Source organism: Protobothrops mucrosquamatus, unplaced genomic scaffold (genome assembly GCF_001527695.2).
Source record: "Protobothrops mucrosquamatus isolate PMUCROS unplaced genomic scaffold, P.Mucros_1.0 scaffold1310, whole genome shotgun sequence".
NCBI classification, from domain to species: domain Eukaryota; kingdom Metazoa; phylum Chordata; class Lepidosauria; order Squamata; family Viperidae; genus Protobothrops; species Protobothrops mucrosquamatus.
This window is the reverse complement of record NW_015387511.1, coordinates 80,642-99,245: the sequence shown is the minus strand read 5'-3', so window position 1 is coordinate 99,245 and position 18,604 is coordinate 80,642. Positions and strand designations below refer to the sequence as shown.

At 36.1% G+C, this 18,604-nt stretch overlaps 1 protein-coding gene across 1 annotated transcript in view; it reads left to right on the top strand.

Annotated features, from left to right (window-relative positions):
* CUNH6orf132 (chromosome unknown C6orf132 homolog) overlaps window positions 1–18,604 on the top strand; it is a 39,065-nt gene that overhangs the window by 10,605 nt on the left and 9,856 nt on the right. The window contains exons 2-3 of the mRNA XM_015821344.1: window positions 2,686–2,801; window positions 18,507–18,582. Of these exons, the coding sequence (XP_015676830.1) occupies window positions 2,686–2,801; window positions 18,507–18,582 (192 nt within the window). The remainder of the gene's footprint in view (window positions 1–2,685; window positions 2,802–18,506; window positions 18,583–18,604) is intronic.

The following is an 18,604-nucleotide window of genomic DNA, read 5'->3' as shown; positions in this document are numbered from 1 at the left end:
AGGCTGGGTGCTTCCCAACACGTTGCTTCTTATTCTCAAGAAATAGGAACCATTTCAGCTATATGCCCAGTTCATCTTGAGATTGGTCTTCATGGGATAATGCATTTATTTTATTCAGCGAAAGAACCAGGGTGAACATTTCCAGGAATTTATACGCATTGTGTTGTGACTGTGAAAGATAGCCTTCTAATTCTTACTGTTCCCCAATGCCCTACTTAGCAAAAAATGAAACATCCAGATAAAGAGCAGGTCTCTTTCAGTGAAATCTCATCTGTGTCTCCCACTGGAGATCCTTTGAATGCACTGAATCCATATCTATGGCCCTGCTTGATGTTTCCTTCAAAGACACCAGACAAAAAGCACTGTGGTGGATGCAGGCTGTAAACTTGCAAAACTGAAGAACACTGAGGATGCTTTGTCCTTCGGTACTCTGAGCATAATTAAATGACCAAGATCTGTTGAGGTGATAAAAGCAGCTAAAGTACTTGCGTATGAGAATAGAGTCCCTGTCTTTGAGATTGTGCACTGTCAATGGAAGGACATAAAGAAAAAGTTGAGAGTTTGGGATTAGGGAATGTGGTCAATGGCAGGTTGTTGCTTGTTCTTTGACACCACAGTTTGATTGGTTGGTCTGTCAAAACATGTCAGATAAGACCCTGGGTAAAAAGAGGCTGAGTTATCAGCAGAATTAGCTACTCCACTTCAGATGGAAGGCTGATAAGAATGTTTTCACCACACTTGAATCCAGAGATTCATCTGTACTCCATATTGCAAATGACATTAAACTGAAAGTCTTATAACTTAAAACATCTACTCTCACTTTTCAATTTTCTTGCTTCTTCTGTATCCCTTATTTTTAAATCATCTTTCCTCTTACGACACTCTGAAAAACTCAAATTTGCATATGTTCTTGCTATTTCAGTTAATCATATTAGAAATATCACCCAGCAACACTTGGACGTTTTTCTCATAGACTAACAGGGCTACATGATTTTTCAGAAACATGGGATACTTTAAAACTGTAATGTAGTGTCTGATACTTCTGAATGGGATGTAATTGCAAATGCCCACATTCTCTGCAAGCCAGCTAGGTAGAATTGTAAATAATGGTGTGTTATTTTGATAAGGATATATTGATTTGCATCTCTATTAACTCACAAATCTTTATTGGTGCTTATAAGGAAGTAACCAACTTTGATTTTATTTTCTCTCACAAGGATTAGTTTGTAAATAATATGGTTTAATCTTTAAGCAAGGGCTGATTATCAGAATAAGTCAGAAGTACAACATGTAGATGTTACAGAAACTGTTCATATGCAAATATAAAAAAGGTGCTGTTATGAATAATAGTTCCAAGAGTGGGTGTCCATTAAAATATCTATATACTACTAAAACTCTCATATTTGTTTGTTTGTACTGGGCAAAATGGTGCCTCAAAGGGCAACAATTTTTAAACCAATGAGCTAATTCATGAAACGTCTGAAATCCTGAACTTATGATACCCATGGGAATGAAAATTGGAAAAGTTGAAGCCTCTTCAGAACTGCTATGCTACTGCTGCTTTAGTTCTGCTGCCACACTGTCTTGGTCAGCCACCGTCATGTGATCTTCATTTCCAATGAAGCTTCCTGATAGCAAAGTCTTTGCTTATGGGAAGCTCGCAGGGTGAACGTCAATGAGGACGCTGGCAGATAAGATTGCAAACTGCTTGAGTAAGTTTACCCCATTAGTGAACCATCAACCAGTTCCTCTGCATTTGTGCTACACTGGCTACTCATGCACCACTTTGCTTCCTCCCCTACCTGCCTGGTGGCCTTGGATGTGCAACTTCCTATGGGCTTCATGATCTTGAAGTCAATGAGGAAACCGGCAGGAACTGTAAAGTCAGTTGTGATTGCTGAGACTCCCTGCCATCTGCCCACTAGCAAGGGAAATTTGTTGCCAAAAGGAAGCATGAAAATGAATAATCCAATCAGTCCATTCTCTTCTACTTGTTTTCCTCCTACTTTTCTTCTAGTAATGGCAAGTGAAAACACCATCAATAAGTTCTGGGAGCAGAAAGACTCCCTATCCAGTTGCTTATGCAGAACAAAGGTTATGGTGACCAGACCACATGGCAATAAGGTGCTTTTGCTAATGGAAATAGTTCCACACCATAGCCTAACAGGAAGTCTTTACAGTCTTTTCTTTGGATCAGGAGTTGAGCTCATAGTTAATAGGCTCAGCTTTTAATTCCCACACAAGTTTTACAATGATTGCAAGGATGCAAGGCTGAGAGTGAAAGGATTTACATATTGCTAGCTCAAGTTGATATAATCATGGAGAAGCTTCCAAATACATGTTGAGGTTGCATTTAATGGCAAGTTTATGTGCATCTTTAGAATGATTCTAATGATTTTTAGATTCTATGCATAAAGTAATTTGAAGTGGCTCCTAAGTGTTTGTGAAAGCTTGATAATTTTTTTATCTACTTCTGTTTTTAATTCCCATTAGTTAATGCCCTCTGTCAAATGAATCTATATATAACTTGGACAAATATTACCACAAACTATTTAGGTGGTACGGTTTGTTTGCTAGATGAAAAAATACAGGCTGGAATAATTTGTGAAGTTTACAGTTCATCTCAAAAACAACATTTGCTCTTCATTCCTTTGCTTATTTATTATCTCCTTTGTTTTGTTTTAGGTGAAGTGGATGGCATTTATTATGGCGGTAATCACTTTGCGTCAATGACAGATTCTGGAACAGCCACACTTAAACCACGTCCAAGAGTCCGCCCTCTGCTCACTTTCTTGCCTCTAGTGAGTATTTACTACACATTACATGCTGTTAGATGGTATCCATCAATTCATTTCAGTTTAAAGATTTCAGCTTAATGTAGTTGCTTTGAAAATAAGATGGGGGGAGGATTTGGAGGAGAAGGGGGAAGTGAGAAAATTCCAAAGCTTTCATATATCAAACAGATGTTTATAAGTGAGATTGAATAGACTGGCTTTACATGAATGAAGGGAATAATCACAATCAGCATGAAATATAAGTTGATGTTATGGAAACTGAAAAGGGCTTCGGGTCTCATACAGCATACATGCTGAAAATCACAACCTGAAATGGAAATATATTTTGCATTTAGCATGGAAATATATTGATTTAGAACCAGACCAGGTGTATCATTAAGGAGATTTGGGAAGTTCTTTCTTTTTGTAACAATATGAGAGACACTTTTCATCAAGACTAAAAGGGACACAAATGTTACTATCTCCAGTCCAGTACTACCCTGCTCAGAGTAGTACTATTGCAGTTTCATGCCTATTCTCTGCGTTCATGCAATTAATGTTCCATCTTGGCTTGTTCTTAAAGTATTAGAAAGATTGTTGTGCATGGCTTGAGTAGATGTTGCAACTCATTGGATTGCAACAAGATTTTTCAAACAGGAATGTCTGAAGAACTATTTTGAGCATCAATCATTATAGCTATCATCTTGCACGACTGGACTAGCATCCTTTCTGCAAATACAGTGAAAATTATTACAGAACATATGGTTCATAGGAATGTTAAAGGGATCATTATTAGATACATCACCACTTGATAATCTAGTTTTCAAAATGAAGCAGATAAATGATGAAAACTGTGGCAAGAAAAAACAAAAAGTAGGAAAATGTGGTTAGGAATGATAGAAGTAAGAGCTTTCAAATATATTTTCAGAAGAACATCTTCATCCAGTTATAGGGGAAAAAAAATTATATTCACTAAAATAAGGTTCAGGGAGCTTATTTCTTTATAGTGCAGAAGTGAGAATCTGTGCTTTTAACCTCCCCCCTCCCAATCTATTTCTTTATATACACAAACACAGAAACCTGTAATAAAATGTTTCACTTTTTTCCCCTGACTCTTCTTTATAACAATTTTAGGAAGATAATCAAGTGATTTTGAGTTGTATTGTCTTCAGTGTATTTTGTTTTGCTAGAAAACCATTAATATTAGATAGATAAGCCTTTGAATAACTTGAACCAATACATTTAAATCTGGAAACAAGCAGAGATGAAGCAGAGATGTTCTGATACCATGAATGTTAAGAGTGAATGTATTTATAGAGTAAAAAAAATAACAATTTTTAAAGAGAGATTTTACTGTCAGATTTCCCTTTTCAAATCAGACTGGCACAGTTATCTGACTTTTATTTCATGACAGATCTATATAACTGATACATCTTATTAACCTTGTCACAAAGATGCCTCAGTAACCATTCTTAAAGGACATAACTTTCTGGGGTTGTCATCATTTCACTCTGTACTAACCATGGAGGTGGCTTATGTTCATCATAGTTCTTTGGATGTTAAGATAGTGTTCTTCATTTCCTGATATAAGCCTTATAGTATGAGTGAACTTTGAGGATTGGCTAAAGGAACTTGGGATGTTCATTATGGAGACAAAAAAGACTGAAAAAAGATAAGAAAGCTATGTTCAGGGCCATAAAGGAAAACTACAGTGGAAATGATCAAGAAGTGCTTTCAATGGCCATATAAAATAATGTCAGAAATAATACCTATTATAATAACTATAAACTGTATCCATCTAGATTTCATTTACATACAAATTACTAAGAAATTTGCAATAGCAGAAAAATCTACCTATGAAGGTTGTAGGTTTTAAAGAAAGGCAGGACAGTTTTCTTTCATGGTTGGTTTATTTGATTTTCCTGCACATTATAGAGGTTGATCCTTTTGGTCCCTTCACTGATGATGTAGTCAATAATACAGTCAGTGACTCAGATTTGCCTAGCTTTCATTGGCTGTTTTAGACTGTTGAATGTACTGTATGCCTGCTGCCCTCCATTTCCTGGGCAGTTTTTTGCAGGACCATTTTGGTTTTAGGAGCAGGAGGGTCTGGTCCTTTATTTCTGGACCCAAAAACTATCTCTCCTCTCTCCTCCTAGCACTTCTACTGAGGGTAGTAGCATGGTAGGGTGGGAAGAGAACTGGGATGGGAAGGAGGAGAGAAGGGAACTGATTTCTTCTGTCATTGGACATCTGATGGCATGGCAATCTGGTGATGAAAGAGTTTGCTCCCTGCAGCCAGCACCTGTGAGCCAGCTTGAGAAGCAGCTGACTAGCACTGTTGGGTTACCATGAAATGGGAGATCCTGCTTCATTACATGGTTCCCATTGCAGCCATCAGACATATGTTATGCTCTCTCTCTCTCTCTCTCTCTCTCTCTCTCTCTCTCTCTCTCTCTCTCTCTGCAACCATACTTTATTGCCAGCTGAAGGATTAGAGACATCTACATTAACATCAGATATTATTATTATTATTAATAATAATAATAATAGTAATAATAAAGTTGGAAGGGACCTTGGAGGTCATCTAGTCCAACCCCCTGCTCAGGCAGGAAACCCTATACCATTTCGGACAAATGGCTGTCCAGTCTCTTCTTAAAAACTTCCAGTGTTGGAGCATTCACCACTTTTGGAGGCAGGTTGTTCCACTGGTTAATTGTTCTAACTGTCACGAAGTTTCTCTTTAGTTCTAGGTTGCTTCTCTCCTTGCTTAGTTTCCATATCAGAATATCTGTATTCTAGAAATCAGTCTATCTAGAAAGAAAATCTCATGGAAGGTATTGATAGAAATTTAGTAAGTTGTACATTAAGTTAAAGGAAATGACATGGTTCATGTAAATAAATGATTTAATCCACAACCTTTCCCAGTTCGTACATAACCACACCAAAAACTTGCTCTGGCAATATCAATTTTTCTACTATGACTGTACGATATTGCCTTTTTTGCATTCCTTGTCAATTATAGACTTGAGTCATTCTTTACTCTACCTAAAGCAATGTTTTCCTCTTTATTCATCATCCAAGAGAAGCCTCAAACACTATAAATCTGTTGGACTTTGTCAGTTATTATCTGAGAGAAAATGAGATGATGATGTTGTTGATCAGGAAGAGAGGAATCAGCAATATGGACAATGAATTACGTGTCAATATCATTTTATGCCAACTCAAGGATGAATAGTACTAAGCCAGCAGCAGAGAAAACACTTAATTGCAGGTTTCAGTCTTTTTCTGACTTTCATAGACAGACTGTACTTTTGTGCCTAGCCCTAAGTCCAGAGCAGCATGCAAATTTTGCAATGTCCACATAACATACTGTGTCCAAACAAATAAATTATGTTATGGCTTAGCACGATGGTCTGATTCGCAAAATATAGGTACGCAGATTGGGAGTGACTGATAATCATTAACCTTGAGGGTGGGGACACTCTAAGGGGATGAGATATATGCACAAATGATGCAAACTATGTAATTGAGGCAAATTACAAAATTCACATTTGTATGATGAAGTTACAATATTTATGTGACATTATAGTCTCCACTGGCCCAGGCACAAATGACCAGGCTCCAATTATCATAATTCAAGACTTAGCTCTCTGGAGAATTCCATAATGCTGGGAAAGGTGGAAGGAAAAAAGAATATAATTACCAACAGCAAAATGGATGGACTCAATTAGAGTAACAAAGGGAGAACCACTGAAAGACCTGAAGGACCATGTTGGGGACAGATCCCCCTGTAGAATATTTATTTATATGGTTACTAGGAACTGACACCTTGCTCTAATTTTTGACACCAATAATCTCCTGAATTTGCCTACTCTCAGGTTTGGATAGGCTCTGAACTTTAACCTCAGTCACACACCTTTTTCCCTATCTTTCCACTTATTTACTGGACAATATTAGGCAGGGCTTTTTTTCTCATAGAATGCTCAGAACGGAGTTCCGGCACCTTTTTTGGATGGAACCTTGTAGGGTAGGCAAGGCGGGTTGTATGACATGTGTGAGTTCCGGCACCTTTTTTTTTTTTTAATAGAAAAAAAGCACTGATATTAGGCATTAAATAAGACAGGACACATTTGCCTGCCTTACTTGTTGCCTGTGGATCCTGGTGTTTATTCTTTTCTACTCCAACCTCTATGACCCTCACTCAGTGAAACTTACAATCAAATATTTCTAACAAAGAAAGAACATTTGGAAAATTTGGAGGAGCTTCTCTTTGGGGGACAGATATGGCAGAAAAAAAATCTGTTTCCTTTTTTTTTTTTTACTACAATTTTTTTTCAGAGAATTGCTTTTCCCCCTGAAAATGTGCACATGCTTCAGAAATATCCATGGATATGTGTAGAGTGAATTAAAAAAAGTCAAAATGGTGGCTGTGAATCAATGATCAAAGTCCTGCCAACTTTTTGTTTGTGTTGCAATCTTTAAGTTATGGGGTCATAGCCACCATCTTGACTGATTTATGCACACACATACACACACATACACACACATACACACCAAACAGATTCTCCCTGACTTGGTGTCTTGCATTAAATACAACTAGGAGCAGCATTCTGAAGAGGAAATGGCTCATAATAAATACTTTTGTATTCCTTTCTTCTACTCAAAAGTATTTGGTTACTTTTAATTTTTTTTAAAATGGCACTTCACTATATGTACACATATTTACCTCTCAATTCATGTAATTCTACAAGAGGAAGTTTACAGTGTTTTCTTTTTGATGTTGCTTAGCAAATATGAAAATATCCTTATCTTTTTCCTTATGCATTGGCTTTGTATGTAATATTCATAGCAGACAAGCAGCTTTCTAGACTGAGGTGTGGATATATCTAGTATTACCCTCTTATTTTAAACAGGTCTGACTGGGCGTTAGTTTTGCCTTTACCTTTATTATTAGTCAATGGGCATTAAAAAATACAGGTTTGAATGAGTCAGCAACAAATTAATTATTTTCTCTTGTCAGTATCTACTTCTTCTTTTCATATAGCTTATACTAATTCAGTGTCAATATCATGGGATATTCTTTGAAGTCTGCTCCAAGATTTTATTTAGAACTCCTGGAACCTTCCAACTCTACTATTACTACTACTACTACTACTACTACTACTACTACTACTACTACTACTACTACTACTACTACTAATAATAATAATAATAATAATAATAATTATTATTATTATTATTATTATTATTATTATTATTATTATTATTATTATTATTATAGCAGGAACAATTTAAACTATTAAAAATAAATAAACAAACCTGCACCAGCTGCCAATTCTTTTCTAGCCATACTTCAGAATTACAACTTATCTTTTAAAACTCTGAATAGTATTGGCATTTCCCATAAAAAAAATTGAAGGTTTGAACTCCTTTTCCTGGGCTTTATTCCTTGTGCCTCATCTCTAGTATTAAGGATTTGTGCAAAGGAAGAAAGTTTTCTCCATTGTGGCTCCATCTGTAAAGTCTCTTCCCAAAATATGTTTGTGTGCTTCCAATTCTTTTCTCTATAGCAGTGTTTCTCTATCTTGGCAGCTTCAAGACATGTGGACTTCAACTTCCAGAATTCCCCAACTTGATGTTTTTTGTATATTTTCAATTTTATGGCAAGATATATATCACTTAACTAAGCAATGAAGCTGCAAAGGAAGCTATGACAGGCATTTGCTCACTAAAACAAGGAATTATTTGATTCCAAGGGAAGTTAGTATCTCTTAGCAGATAGGAAATGCCTTTGAAATGTTATTTGGTAAGAAAACCCAAAAATCACAGCTCTACCCAATGTGACATCATCACAGAGAAAAGAAGTTACATTGGATAGAGCTGTAATTTCTAGGCTTACTTGGCATGTTTACATGTGCTAAGACTTTCACATTTGTTTTCCATTTTCTATTTAAAAAGTGGCAGGAAATCAGGAGACTGAGATCTAATCTTCCCTTAGGTATGAAAGCTGACTGAATTACTTTGGCCCAGTCATTTTCTCTCAGACCAATCTACCTCACAACATTGTTGACGTGAGGAAATAGGAGGCAGGAGCATTAGCTATGTCTGTATTTTGAGGCGTCCAAAAAAATAAGGCTGGGATAAAAGTCTAATAAATAAATTCTGGGGCAATTCACTTTCAAATTATGTCAGCTTTTGAACCCCCAGAAAGCATCAGTGACTACATATATATATACAGTACATAAACAATTCATGACCATATGCAGACTTAGATTTTCAGACTTACTAAGTAAGTAAATAGACTGACATATCTCCAATTGCTTTGTAATAAAAAAAATAATATATGTGTATGTATGTGTATGTATGTATCTGCATGTACTGTATGTATATATGTGTATACACTCTGTGTATATATGTGTATGTTTAAAACAAAAATCCCTAAAGATTAATCTAAGATGTGCTTCATCTATTTTCTTTGGGCTTGCATGGGCAATTACTTTTTCATTAGGAGAACACTAAGAACAATTATATGATCAGGAAAGGAGAAAAGAGCTGGTAAATAAAGAGTTGACATTACCTCCATCCTGTACAATGTACTTTTCTCCCCCCCCCCCAAAAAAAAAGCAAAATCCAAAGAGAAGAGGTCGGTATGGCTTCATGTCATGCATTTTTACAAAATACATAGGTAAGTTCTTAAATAATAAGTAAATTTAATAAATGAGTTTAACTATGAAGTACGTGAGTCTCAGCTCATGCATTCTTGGAAATGGCTGACCTTGAGACTTTTCCTTATACAGGCCTTAACCTCTGTACAGTTCTACCCCAGAAAGGAATGAAGGTTTTACCATCCGCTTTGAATGTAGAAGTGAGTCAATATTTGAAATTGCACAGGAACTGTGTACACCCAACATTGGACAGAAGCCCATTTGTTTTATTGTACGAAAATACCCTATAAGAATGAAGCTTCTTGGCCCTAGCCTGGGACAAACTTGGCATCTGCCTTTCTGGCTCACAGTTTAGAAACTGGGAAGCCTATTTTAAATTTGTTTTGGAAGCACTTATTATGATTTAGCCTTATGTGTGAATCAGACCATTAGAATTTATTGAACCCTGGTTTAAAGACATGGTTTTGCGTTATACCAGAAAAGAAGTATTTTTACTTATAGCTATGGGTTTCTTTCTTTTTTTCGTTTAAAAAAGAGAAAGGTTCAAATCAATTATGAAAAAAATGTACTGTTGATATAATAAACTTTTTCCAACTTGTGCTATAATAGCATCCCCAGTTAACAATCTAGCAGCTAAAATGACAGCTTCAAAACCCATTAGTACAAATCAAATTTCATAACTATCAATTATTCCATGAACAGCAATGGAGCCAGAGGGATCTCCTTTAGGATAAACAGGATGAAACCATGATCTTGGAGCTTGGCAGAAAAGGTCTTCTCCCTCATATCCTTTCAGAGCCTCATCAAATGTAATGAGGAATGTCTTATGTTATCAGCAGTGCTTTTTTTCTAAAAAAAAAAAAAAAAAAAAGGTGCCGGAACTCACACACGTCATACAACCTGCCTTGCCTACCCTACAAGGTTCCATCCAAAAAAGGTGCCAGAACTCCGTTCTGGGCGTTCTATGAGAAAAAAAGCCCTGGTTATCAGCGACACAAATCCAACCTCCAGCACTAGCATAATGAAAATCTGACTGAAAAGATGATTGATAAATTCAAATGGCTGGTTTAGATTCCACAAACCTGAAATACTGGTTTTCCTGACCTTTTTTATTCTTTCCAACCCGACAGAATGTTGGAAATAAATTATGTTCTGTCTGCCTGCCTGCCCATCTTTTATCATCAGTAGGATGATAGAACAAAAAAGAATGAAATCTAATGTAGCAGGAGAAGCCAGCTAAAGAAAGATACAGTTCCAAACTAGGTTGGATCAAATCAAGGCAGGGGTAGAGAATTCCCCCCCCCCCGCTAAATCACCTTCTGGGAGAGGCAATTGGGCAGCAGCTTGTAACACTTTTAGAATTAAACAATATGGTTCTTTGACCTATGACCCAAAAAGAACCATAAGGAGCCCACTTTTTGCAAACTTTCGGTACTATGTAGAGATAGAGACAGCATATATGAACCCATCTTTATTAGACCCACATATATTCAAAATATTAACATATATATCCACTCCAAAGACACAGTCTCTGTCTCTCTCTCTCTCACACACACACACACAAAGACACACACAGATACAGACACACACACACACATCAAATTGTAAGCAAAGATTTAAGTACCTCTGGTAAATGTATATGTTTCAATGAATCTCTAAATAAATAGAAGCTAATATAATGTCTACATTATACTGAATTAACACAATACATGTTTTAAGATTTTAATGCATATTATACTTAATTATAGCTGTTTACAGATTCAAAATTAAGAAGATAGTGAATGTGACAGATGCAGAAATTTGGACTGCATTTTTCAAGATCCATCCCCTCATAGATTTTTAATAATGTTCAAATCTGGGGGGCATGTGGGCCATTCCAAAATGTTTCCTTCCTGTAAGAGCTTCATGACTGATTTTGAGGTATATTTCAGATAGCTATGTTACTGAAATATCTACCCATTTTTCTGTATAATTTCTTCACTGATATCTTACACATATATATAAACTGAGACATATCACAAGGGAAAAACAGAATATACAAACAGTGGTAATGTATATGCATCCCTCTCTCACACACACATACACACACACGCATACACACGCACGCACACACACACACACACACACACACACACACACACTGGTTAAGCCCTGGGAACAAGTGCAAAAACACTCCCCCCCAAGCATACAATATTACTGAATTACCTCTCCCCCCCAAAAAAAACCCCAGACACCTTACAAGGCTACAGCTAGTTTGAAAGAATTCCAGAAGCCATTATCTACGTACATGTCCTACCCTGTTTTACTTTAAAACAAAAAACAAAAAACGTGAGATCTGAAATTTCTCAGGTGTCACATAAAAATTGCATCTAGTGATAGAACCATGACAGAGGAAGGTTGCAGTCCAGATCAATTCTAGTTTGAGACTCCAAAAAAGTCGCAGATTTTGCTGAAATTGCTCCTGTTCCCTGCAACTCTAAGCAGGGAACAGATGGCATCTCAGCATATGGTGTTTTGAATTCCACCATGTAGAAAGGCATGCTATTCAAACATTAAAAGAAGAATCTGGCACAATTTGCAGTATTATAAGCTAATTAACTATTTCTGAGTGCCTAATAAAATACTGTTGAAGGAAAAGTCTTCATCATGATTCAGTCCAAGCCGGGGATAAACAACATGGCGACTCCTTTAGAAAGAAGGTTGCAGTTTATTGAAGAGGAGAGCCAGACAGAAAGATGGGTCTGGAAGAAAAGAGGAAAAAAGGGCTGAGCACATGTGGGGAGTGGGTTTTTATACCCTCTGGAGCCTTTTGTTTGGAGTTACTTCCTGTGTCATGAACTTTAACCTGAGTCTGAGTGTGCCCGTTGGTATCTCTGTGTTAATCCTATTGGGTGGGGTATGTAGATTTTAGGTGTCTTTGTCTTCTTAATCTTCTAGCTGGGGCTTCCAACCTTCCTGGATGGTTCACATCTGCATTTGTACAGAGCTAGTTTCTGCTTGGGGGAGGGAGACCTGGGGCTATTGAGGAAAAACTGGGCATGCTTTTCTGTCTCTTTAAGATCCTTTGAGGAAATATATATTTTCTGCCCTTTTAATATTTCTTTCTCTGAGGGGCTGACTTCCCACAATACAATTCTGCAAACTGTTCTAAATCTTGAAATACAGCCTTGACTCTCAGGCAGTTACCTGGAGAATTTTAAATGTCCCAAATAATGGAGTGTCTGAAGATTTGTACATTTGGAATTTCATAGCAGAATTTCATAGCAGGGCATTTTAGACACACCTGCAAGCATTATTTTTAAGAACCTTGCGATATGTCATTGTTTCCCCATTACTTTATATATTTATTTATCAAATTTAGAGACCATCCATTTCACTTACAGAGTATCTCTGGGCAGTGTACAATTAATGGTTTGGAGTGCTGGGAAACATATAATTATGTAAGAAAATTCTCACCTTAATCCAAGCATGATATTTTTGTTTATTTTCTTGTCAGGCCAGAAATGAACTGTACTTAGAAAATAACTTCCTTTGTAATAAAAGCTCTTTGGGCATAAGCAGCTGTAACAAATGTATGTACTATGGCTCAAGTATTTATGAAGTAGAATCCATCTTAGGTCTTAATATTTTTTGCACAGAAAAATGATAAAGTTTTAGAGTAAAGGTTAGCCTTTAACATACATATTTCACTCAAACGACTATGCAATAGTTACATCACATTTGTGCTGAAAATAGGAACATAACTATCTGTTAAAGACAAAATATAATTTGCAAAAAAGTGGGGCTGAACTTGCCAAGTACAATTAGCACAATAGAAAAGACTGAGGGACGAGAGGGTATGGGTTTGTTGTTTTCCAAGGCTGCATCTGTACTGCAGATTATTATCCAGCTTTCTAAACTAACCATCAAATGAGCATAGAAGTCCTTCAATGGATAAAATGTTGAGCAATTCTATATATAGGTTAGAAGCAGTTAAAAGCTAGAGCCAGCTCCCACTGACTCACAAGAGCTGATTATTAAAGTTTCTGAAAATGTGTGAAAAGCTGTTCAGTGGCTGAATGGCACAGTACTGGCAATGGAGCCAGCTTTAATCAATAAATGTTGGGTGGTTTTTTTCTTTTTTTAGATAAGCATTTCTTAAAGATTTACCAGCATACAACTAGCAATAAATAAATAGTTGGGGGTAGTGGTGGAATTCAAATATGTGAACAACCGGTTCTGTGTGTGTATGCTGCTTCCAGAAGTCCATTCTGGGCCTGGGCAACAAAAAATTAGCTACCGGTTCTGCCAAACTGGTGCGAACTGGCTGAATCCCACCACTGGTTGGGGGTCACAAAGCTTTGTTTAACTCATTTATACAGAGAGATGAAATTTCATCTAGGCCAAATGCTTTTGAGCAAGCTGCTTGGGACCATGTTTAGCAAAAATAGTGTTTGAAGCCGGAACTAAAATTAGAATTGATTTATGTGTCAGATGTGTCAGCCCTACAAGGTAGACCATATCACAGAATAGACACCACATAGGCCTAACACTACTTTAATTATAGTGGTTGTATTAACACAATCTTGCAAGTCTAAATGTGCTTCCCTTCCTCCCTCTTTTATTTTCATGTTAACTGGGAGAAAGTGCCTATTTGAGATATTTTCATAAATTTGTCTCTTTGTGTGGGCTTAAGGCACATTTATCTGATCATTGTCTTTGTAATAGATCTTCCCTCTCTCTGTCAAGGTCATCCTCTAAACTCTCTGCAATATGGTTAATATTCTCTGCTCCTAAATGGAGTACTCTTCTCTTTTCTCAGGATACCTGAAGGTGGTAGGTATAAAAAACATCAAAATAGCAACCATGACTGTTACCATCTTAAATGTTTAGACCGCCTCTCCCTCCATTGAAGGCCAATACTTGTGTCATATTAAAAAAATATAATTTGGTAACTACCTTTGGAATCTCTCAAGCCTCCATTCAAGTCTTTTGGAGCATTCACAAAGTTTTTGTGCTTCAGGCTTCAGGCCTCTTTTTTTGTACTCAGTTCTGACATAGACTAGAACAGAAGAGATTCCTAAACTTTTTGCCATTAGTCCTCCCTTTAGTGTAATCTTAATGTACATACCGCCCCTAAAACATACAAACAACAGAATGAACACAAATGAACACTAAAAACAATACAATAGAACTTTGAGAAAGCTGGATTTTTTTTGGTAATAATGCAACTACAGTACTGTAAAAGGTTCTTCACACTTCCCCTGGATGTTTATTGGTTTATTGTGATTACTTTATTGGTTTACCCCCCCCCCCGGTTTTTAACTCTTTATTTGCCCTTTATCATTTTGATCTGAGAGTTTTCATGTTCTGCTAAATTCAAAAGACTTTGGCCTTTTGCCTCAGATAGCAAATACTCATTAGAAAGCCCAGGCTTTGTTTAATCATTATCCAACCTTCTATTCAGAACAGCAGGTAAATATTCAGACAGAAAAAACACCAAATTCCTGTAAGATGTTTCATTTCCTAGTTACTCCTTAAAGCAGTTGTTAACCCTTTCAGTGTCAGCATATCTGTGGCTTATTGATCCCATTCTAACACCTGTAGCTGACAGTAGAATGTTGTATAATGCACTTCACCAATTTTCCAAATCACTTCAAAAGAACATAAGCCAAGATATGAACAAAGCAGGAGATCACTTCCCTATGAACTGTGGTTAAAGTTGAAGGTTCCTAGTGAATTACATTGTTTCACTCTGAAACAGGAATCTAGAGTTCTAAGGAATCTAGTACTAGAATAATACTAGGATAATGATACCAATTTAGCAGAGATCCCATTTAGTCTAGTAGTATAATAGTATTACTGTACAATAATAGTTAGAATGCAGGCCTAGAAAGCAAGAGACCATGAATTCTAGGCCTTCCATGGACATGAAAGACGGCTGGGGGACTTTGGACCAGGTTGTCCTCTTTCACTCCCAGCCTCAGAAGATTGTTATTGTGGGGAAAATAGGGGGCCAGAATATTCAGAAGGTTTGCTGCCTTAAGTTATATACATTATATACATTAACAAGGTGGGATAAAAATCTAAACATCACCATAGTCTTCTAATCATGGTTAGTTTACAACTTGTGTCTGTCATATTAAAGGCCTTTCCAGACTTATGCCAACAAAGGGGGGACATTACTTCTTTATATTTCTTTTCTTTTTCTTTACTATAGTCTTATGTTTAATTTCTCTTTTTCTTTCTATATTATTCTTTTTCCACTTTTTTGCACTTTCTATTTTTTTTTATTCTTGCATTTTTTTTATAATTTGCATTCATTTTTAATGTTAACTGTAATATTTAATACAACTATTATAAAAAATAGAATGAAGCCTTTTGTTATAATTCAATAAAACATTAAATACAGTTATAAGAAGACATTTTCACTTCTAGCAGAGAATAACAATAGACAACATCTAGCCACAATAATTAATAGATAGCAGAAATGAGGAAGCATAAAATTAATTGTAAAGTAGTGTGAGTGTTCTATTTCTAGACATCTGTTCCTGAAAGGTGTAAGATCATATTCTTTATTTTCCTAGTTAACTTTTAAAAGAAATAGGAAAATATGAAGACTCTCTTGAATCAGTTTTGACTCCTGATGAATACATGCAAGTGAGTTTCACTGCCTCCTCCTCTTTTTTTTTTTTTTTTACACTTTGGAACAAATCCTTTAGTTTTGGGACTTACTGTACTTATGGTCTTTTATTTTGGTATTAATCATCCCCAACCAAACATAACTTTGGGGAACCAACCAAAGTTCAATTAGTGCTGCCATTTGGTATAAGTTTGCTAAATATTAGGTGAATACTCATATTGATCATTTGGATTTACCAAAACTTATAAGCCATTTTGTTTCATGGTTAGGAGGGGATTGAGGAATAATATATGTAATAAGAGTCTGAGAGGGTTGGCCTTTGATGTGGGTCAGTTGAATTTGGGTGAAGCTGAAATTTAATGTACTAAGTAACTCTTTGAGTTTATTTAGGGACATAAGAAATACAAGGTTGACTCATCTTAATTTAGATATATTAACATATGTTGAAAGAACAGCAGAAGCATTAACTTCTATTTTGTGGGATAATTTCAAGAGTAAGTTTCAAGTTGGGTAGGGACAAATAGACGTTTGCTCTGAGGCTAGATTGTGGCAGAAGCCTGTTTCACCATTCTAAGCTATTAAGAGACATTTCAACTGTCACTGATATTAGCTGAAGTTTAAAACATGTAGCAGGAATGGTGGGTATATAAAATGGTCCCAAACTACCTTTTCATAACCATTAAATCTATATCCTCGGGCTTAGAGTGTCAGGATGAACTATAAACACACTGCTAATGTTGACTATAAACTAGACGTAACCTTTAAAATGGTAGTTCAGCCCCAAGCCAATTTGCCCATCATCTCTGTAATCTGTCTGGCTCACCTATTTCCTCTTTGTTGTTTCTTATCCAAACAAAACACCCTCAACTCATTTCAATCTTTCTTCATACTATTATTAATGCATTTGTTTTAACAGTATATACTATTATTATAGTTGGTTGCACAGTCAGCCAAATGTTTAGATTGGATTTGGCATTTTATCCACCTAGGAGTCCTTCTCAAGGACCTGGGATGGGGAGATTGTTGTTTGATGGTGTTAAAAATATTATCACAGGATGTAAGCCATTCCAAATAAAGCTGCCTTTTGCAATTGACTGATGGTAATTTTTGTTAATGTAGATAGCGCTCTACATATTTTGGGATTGCATAAAAGGTGCCTATTATTAGTAGTACTATCTTTCCTTTCTTTTGCCAGAGTTGTTCTACTTCTGTCTCCAGGTCTTTATAGTTTGTGATTTTCTCCAGTTCTTTCTCTTCGATTCTGCTCTCTTCAGGTACTACAGCATTCTCTATCCAGATTTTGTCTTTCTTATCAACAATTGCTAAGTCTGGAGTGTTATGTGGCAGATGCTTATTATTATTGCTGTGATATTAATAAATAAAAATTATAAACTTAGTTTGCTGGATTTAAAAGATGAGGAAACTTAAATCCCAACTATCTGCAAGATACTTTAAGTTTTGCAATAGATTAAACAAAAATGTTGTCAGTGGTGCTTGTCTTATTATGCAAAATATTTTATAACTGCATTGAAAGCCAGGACTGTCAATGACACAGTCCACACCACTGTTCATGTGAATAGCATTTGCTTAAATATACCATGGGCCAGGACAAAAGAAGTGCACACTTCAAATGGATTCAAGAACTTGGATATCCCTAAACTGAATGACCTCTTTGATTAGCATACCCAAACCATGATGTACAGCTTTTGAAAGCCAATGCTCAGATTTCAAAAACTTTTTAATATGTGACATTAGGAAATGGTAACTTGAGAAATACTAGTCTAGAGTCTCTTGAACCCATAAAAATAATTGCATAATTTCTTGGATTCTGTCCAAAACATTGTTGTACCTCATCCAGTGTCACTTTCTATGAGATGGGTGATAATTTGATTAATGAATGGATGAATAAATATCCGTAACATTTTTTATTTGAAGGGCTATAGATACAGCATTATCGGGCAGACTTTATACTCGAGGATTCCAAATCATGATGAAATGCAAAACTATTATTTCTACATTTTCTAGATTGACTTAATAATTATGTGTGTTGATGCATCCTAGTTATAAAACTTGGAGGAAGTTTAAAAGATTGCACTGTGTGGATTCCACTAATGAGAGTTAGCAATATAGCAGAATGGATTTACGAACTGAATTTGCATTCTCACTACAGTTTAAATAATATTTGTCTTGGTCTTGAACAGTGATACAAACCATAAGCAATTTGTAAATATTGCAGGAAAAATATTTTAGCATATTTAGAAAAATATTTTAAAAGTGGAATAAATAATAGTAAAGTATATCTCTCTGTGTGTGTGTGTGTGTTTATGTGCATGTATGTGTGTGTATGTGTATGCTTTTGTGCATGTATTAGATTCGTCTAATGAGGCATTTATGTTTACTCCTTTTTATATAATCTTAAAGTCCATCTTTCAACCTTTTCAGGATGCTCAAGAAACACATGGGGTAGCTGTACCAACCCCATCTGTTCCAGAAAGCTTTGAGGACAAGCTACCTGCAGGTAAGATGATAACTGGGATTGC